The following is a 5,723-nucleotide window of genomic DNA, read 5'->3' as shown; positions in this document are numbered from 1 at the left end:
GAGATAGAAGACATTTCACAGGCACTTGAATAAACAAGGTCCCCTGGCCCAAAACAGCAGTCTCATCTCCTGACATTCCACTTCCCTAGTTTTATTCCTGAGAGTCCTAAAAGCTTTTTCCTCTTCAGTAGTACTTTTTTTTTTTACATCTTTATTGGAGTATAATTGCTTTACAATGGCGTGTTAGTTTCTGCTTTATAACAAAGTGAATCAGTTATACATATACATATGTTCCCATATCTCTTCCCTCTTGCGTCTCCCTCCCTCCCATTTAGATTCCAATGAGAGCCCTGCTCTAATACCCTCATTGTTGGTTACCATTTCAGTCTGTTGGCGTGCTCCTGATAGGTTCTGAAATCAACTTTACCAACTGCACATTTTTTTCCCAATGGCCCGCTCTGCCCACAGCATTGTTAATATGTTCTTCTTGTGCTTGAATAATGTGAGATTCTTCTGGTAGCTCATGTACCTTGTGATTTGCAGTGAGGCAAAACCTGGAACATTCCGAAGGATGCCCAATGTGCCTATTTTGAACTAAAGACCAAGCTTCTTAACATAACGTGTCTTCTCTCTTGCCCTAGGAATTAAAGCAGGACATTTCCAGCTTTCGATATGAAGTGCTTGACCTCTTAGGAAATAGGAAGCACCAAAGGAGAAGTTTTTCCACTAGCAGCACCGAACTCTCTCAGAGAGATGATACCAATGATGGCAGTGGCGGGGCTCGGGCCAAATCCAAGAGTGTCTCTTTCAATTTAGGCTGCAAGAAAAAAGCCTGCCATGGGCCACCTCTCATCAGGACCATGCCAAGAGTTGGTGGTGCCCAAGGGAAGTCAAAAGCTGAGTCATCAAGCAAACGCTCCTTCATGGGTCCCTCTCTCAAGAAACTGGGTCTCCTATTCTCCAAGTTTAATGGTCATATGTCTGAACCCAGTTCAGAGCCGATGTACACAATTTCTGATGGAATCGTTCAGCCGCACTATATGTGGCAGGACATCAAATATTCTCAGATGGAGAAAGGGAAAGCAGAGTCCTGTTCTCAAAGTGAAATTAACCTCAGTGAGGTAGAATTAGGTGAAGCCCGGGGCCCCGCTCAGAGCAGTGAATGCCCTCTAGCCTGTTCCAGCTCTCTTCACTGCGCATCCAGCATCTGCTCCTCAAATTCTAAACTTTTAGACTCCTCAGAGGATGTATTTGAAACTTGGGGAGAGGCTTGTGACCTGCTCATGCACAAATGGGGTGACGGACAGGAAGAACAAGTTACAACTCGGCTCTAAGTCAAGCCGGTATCACCTGTTCTGGAACTCAGAAAATTTCTGATTTCTTTCCTCTCAGAGGTGACATAGAATATGATTCCCTCACTGCCCCCCACTAGACAGGAGAGTGAAACTCCTCTTGTTTTCACCATCTTTTATAGCCACATTCTTCATTTTTTGTTCTTGTTATTATTATTACTATTATTTGCTTTTTATACCTACAAACACTAAGTCCATTTCAAAACCAACTGAAGGGGTGTTTGCCCCTAATCAGCAGAGGTGCAGTCGGGTGCTTAACCCTTTGGCTTTGCTTTTCTTACCCTTGCTTCCTTGAAGCTCCAGGTGCCACTTTGCTACTGTCGCTGCCGCACAGATTCCTGACCTTCCTCGGGATCTCACACCATTTCCCCACAGGGCTGAGGGCTGTGCTCAGCAGTCCCCACCAGCTATCAGATAAGGCAAACTAACTTGCCTATCTTTGTTGCCCTTCAGTGCTCCATGCTGCCCATTCTGGTTCAATGAACAGCATCAAAGGGAAACTGAATAGACTCCAAAGAACTGTCAGCTTGTGGTTTCTAGGTATAACTGGACTTCGTGTTGTTTTTGCTTTTAAATACTACAACTTCTCCTTATCATGGGGGCTGTTGAATTTGTTTCTTAAAGATTTGTGAGTTTCCTAATGTATGCCAATGAATATTTACCCCATAGTATATGTCATATCTAATAAGTTAGTGAATTCCTTTCCTGTGTTTGTGTGTTTCAGTTAGCTTACTACATTTTAAAATTTGATAGTATCAAGATTAGTATTTAGGATGTGTACTGTTTTTTAAAAACTTCTACTGTACTCTAATCAACAGTCACTACATCTCATACATTGGCAAGAAAAAATAATTAGCTGGTATATTTATAGGGTCCTATCTACTGTTGATAGTTTTAATCATCACTGCTATCAAAAGCATTTCTAAGATAAAAGCCTGGATTTGAAAATATTTTTTTAACAGAAAAATGACATCTTGTTGAGGTGTCAGAATCTGAAAACAGCACCTTCATTTTAATTAATTGCTTTCTGATAAAACAACAACAACAACAAAAAAACAATTTTAGGTCTAGATAACTTGATTCAAGTTGCAGTTTTAATGTTCAGTGGGGGCAGTGGAAGTGCGTGTGTAAACTCATGTTAGATATACAACATAACAACCCTAGTGAATTCATGGAACTATAGACATGATCCAAATTCTACTGTCTTCAAAGAAAATTGCATTATACATCAAAACAAATTATTTTCCACAGCTTAGGAGCACCTCATCAGAACACATAGGTAAATGTTAAAAAATGAAGCCCATAATGCATATGGTCACCATGTTAGATCCAGTAACCATCAACTGATTACCTGCTAAACAAGGGCGGTTCTTCCCAATGTTAGCACAAAGGTATCCCCAACTTACACAATAACACATGACCCGAAATAGCCCAAGGTCTGGGTCATGGTGATTAAATTAATGGGTAGCTCAAAAAAGTAAGAAACTTAATTAGTTGTCACCCTGTTCTTGTATTCAATAAATGTCAACAGTAATAGGAAACCATCTAAATTCATGTATATACTTTCTGGCAAAATTAAGTGAAATGAAGCTTTCTCAAACAATGCAAATACGCTTCCAAAATAGTTTTTGACAGTGTAGTTTCTGTTATTTGAATTGATTCCCATTCTAGCCCTAACTTTGGTGACTAACAAAATATTCTACATGAAAAAGACACAAACTAGGGATGATGGGGAAACAAGAGGAGGTGTTGAAGAACAAAGCTCAGATCCAAGAAAAAGTGATCAAGAGAACAAGCTGCATCAGGTCCATTTGGTAAGACATTATCACAAAATAATTCCTCGATCATGCCTAACGTGATCATTTACTCAAATCCAACTTCTCTCCTGCTTCTCTAAGTGGGACTATCATAAGTGGCCCTGACATCAGTAACAGGTTACTTTCCAGAAGGAAGGTTTCTAAAGTTACAGAGTCAACTTTCTCAACTGTCAAATTCACTTTGAATGATAAATAGCACCTGGGCTACATCCCTAACTCATACTGATGGCACCAGAAACCAATATATGGCCCTATATCATCAAAAAAAAAGAAAGTATGTCTTTCTCACAAATGCATGTACTTGTGATGACCTAGGTTTCATTGTTCCGGCAGTTACTTTATCGATTTGTTGGAAAACAAGGGTAGCCAGAGATAGAGCCATGGTCCAAAATACACTCTTCTCTCAGTTATGTTCTAAAGAGAGAATATGTGTAAATCATAATAGCCAATCTCTACTACTGAAAGAAACCAGTGTCATATTTCATGGGCAGTACATTCCTTTTCAGATCTTCTCAGGGTTACTGTCTTTATGACTCGGGCTTAAGATTTCACTAGCTGTGCTGAGGCCTAGCTATGTTGGGGATTGAAGCCAGTTAGCTGTTAAAGCTAATCACCTATTGTCCTAACTTCCGTGATGGTGACACCAACATTTTTATCAACTCTAACTCTAGTAGAAAGTAGGAAGGGAAGGAGATTTGTGTTCACCTCTCTAACCTCTGGATCAGCTACTATCAATAAAGATATTTCAAATCAAATGTTTAAGTATGTTCTCTGACCCCAGAGAAGGTATAAGCCAACTTGAGAGTAAATTTATAAACATAAAAGAGCTAAAAGAGAAACTTAGTGAGGATCTACTCAATTCTATCGTCTTATTTTACAAATACAAAAAAAAAAAAAAAGGAGGTCCAGAGAAGGATAATGACTTGCTCAAGGTCACAGAACCAGTCAATAAACCCAAATCTTCTAGATTATGGAAACAAGGCATTTATTATTAAGCACACATATTATGTTATACATAGGAGATGTGGAAATGGATTGGCCACTATAGATACCTTTTTGTTCATTTGCCCAAAATGCCACGAACTCCACAAATTTCAGACTGACATATTTATACGTAAAGTTAAAAATGTGTTCCAAAGTCAAATACAATTATAAATGGTACAAGAATCATTTACTTTTTGTCTAAGTATCTATACCAGGGTTCACCTCCATTACAGGTGAATTTCTTATCATTTCTGGCCACCTATTTTATTTGTTTGATTCCATCATAATTACATTAAAGCCTCCCTGATCATTAGTAAGGGTAAAAATATTATTGAATACAAAGAAAATGTCTGAATCATATTCAGAAATGGCCATTGTTGAAGTATGTCCTCCACTTCTAGCTTTAAATCCAGTGAAGTACAAAGAAAAAGGAATGATTCAAAATCATCATTTTTGGAAGATGCCAAATTTTATAGGCATATAAATCTCCAGGTTATACTTCTGTCCACTTATATGGAAATACTTGAAATTTTCTGGTTCTTTCTGCCTCTCATAGTAATTTTTCATTCCACTCTGACCTGATTTAGGAAATTTCAGCTAAGTCCAAAACATCTAAACATCTGTCTGCAATTTGATTAAAGACACACACACACACACACACACACACACACACAAACCCTACAGCCTCTACGTTTTGAATGACTTAAATAATGAACAAATACTTTTTCAATAAGAACTTTATAGTTATTATGGCAGTGTAAAACCTCCTCTGCAAATTTCATTGGGGACTTCACTGAAAAATATGAGTCGATACCTTAGCCAGATAATATAAATAACCATATGATGTTCATATTGCCTTGTGGGTAAGACTCAAGTGGTGTTTTAACTAACAGTTTAAGTGGCCCAGACCTTGGTTTGTTCAACCATCAGGTGAAAAGTACTTGAAGTTAGGCAGACATTCTTTCTTGTTTAAAAGTACACAAGAAAAACTGATCATGTTATTTTGGTAATCACATTTTCAAAACAGTGTTAATAGATAGCATGTATAGACATAGCCAACGTAAGTGGATGTAATTGTTTGGATCATTTAAAATACTCTTCACACCTACTTCTCACCTCCCTCCAACCCCGAACCCTGTGGCTTTGCCTCAAACCTGTGTGTATTTTAGATTCTTTGGCTTGCTTTATCTAGATAATTGTTCCAAATATCCACTTTGTCGGTGTAGAACTAGGCATTGGGAACAGAGTACCCCAATTCAGTGTGAGCATTACTTTAGTACAGAGAAATGCTATTTCTACTGTATTTCCAATGACCCTTTCCATCACTTTTTCCAACAGATGTGCGTTTTGGCTTGCACTGTTTTGGGGATGTTTGTAAAAGTGAGAAGAACCTTGTCTGTGCACACACACACATGCAATGAAACTTAATAGCGTTTGATCGCTCTGGCTTGGCCTTTCATCCTTTTTTGGTAATTACTAAATCATTTTGAAGGGAGGGGGAGCAGGGAGAACTTCAATGGAAAGAAAATTCCTGAGATGTGATGAGGAATTGCTAAAATGAACTGCCAAAGCAGCATCCACTGTAGTACAACTGTTAATATTGAGAGCTCTCAGGATTTGGGGTTTCTGG

The 5,723-nt window shown here is 38.5% G+C and overlaps 1 protein-coding gene across 1 annotated transcript; it reads left to right on the top strand.

Moving 5' to 3' along the window:
* The first annotated feature begins 230 nt into the window (after positions 1 to 230).
* On the top strand, positions 231 to 1,353 carry LOC113611005 (short transient receptor potential channel 5-like). Its single transcript, XM_027089555.1, has one exon. The coding sequence runs from the start codon at positions 801 to 803 to the stop codon at positions 1,272 to 1,274; it is 474 nt and encodes a 157-aa protein (XP_026945356.1). The 5' UTR covers positions 231 to 800; the 3' UTR covers positions 1,275 to 1,353.
* Positions 1,354 to 5,723: the final 4,370 nt, after the last annotated feature.

The sequence above is a fragment of the Aethalodelphis obliquidens genome, unplaced genomic scaffold (assembly GCF_003676395.1).
Source record: "Aethalodelphis obliquidens isolate GAN/ISIS:26980383/991018 unplaced genomic scaffold, ASM367639v1 scaffold66, whole genome shotgun sequence".
NCBI classification, from domain to species: domain Eukaryota; kingdom Metazoa; phylum Chordata; class Mammalia; order Artiodactyla; family Delphinidae; genus Aethalodelphis; species Aethalodelphis obliquidens.
The sequence above is the reverse complement of the archived record's forward strand: the minus strand, read 5'-3'. Positions and strand labels throughout refer to the sequence as shown.

What these genes read in the sequence shown, in the direction of transcription:
- LOC113611005 (XM_027089555.1), top strand. Translation starts at nt 801, where the DNA reads ATGCCAAGAGTTGGTGGTGCCCAAGGGAAGTCAAAAGCTGAGTCATCA.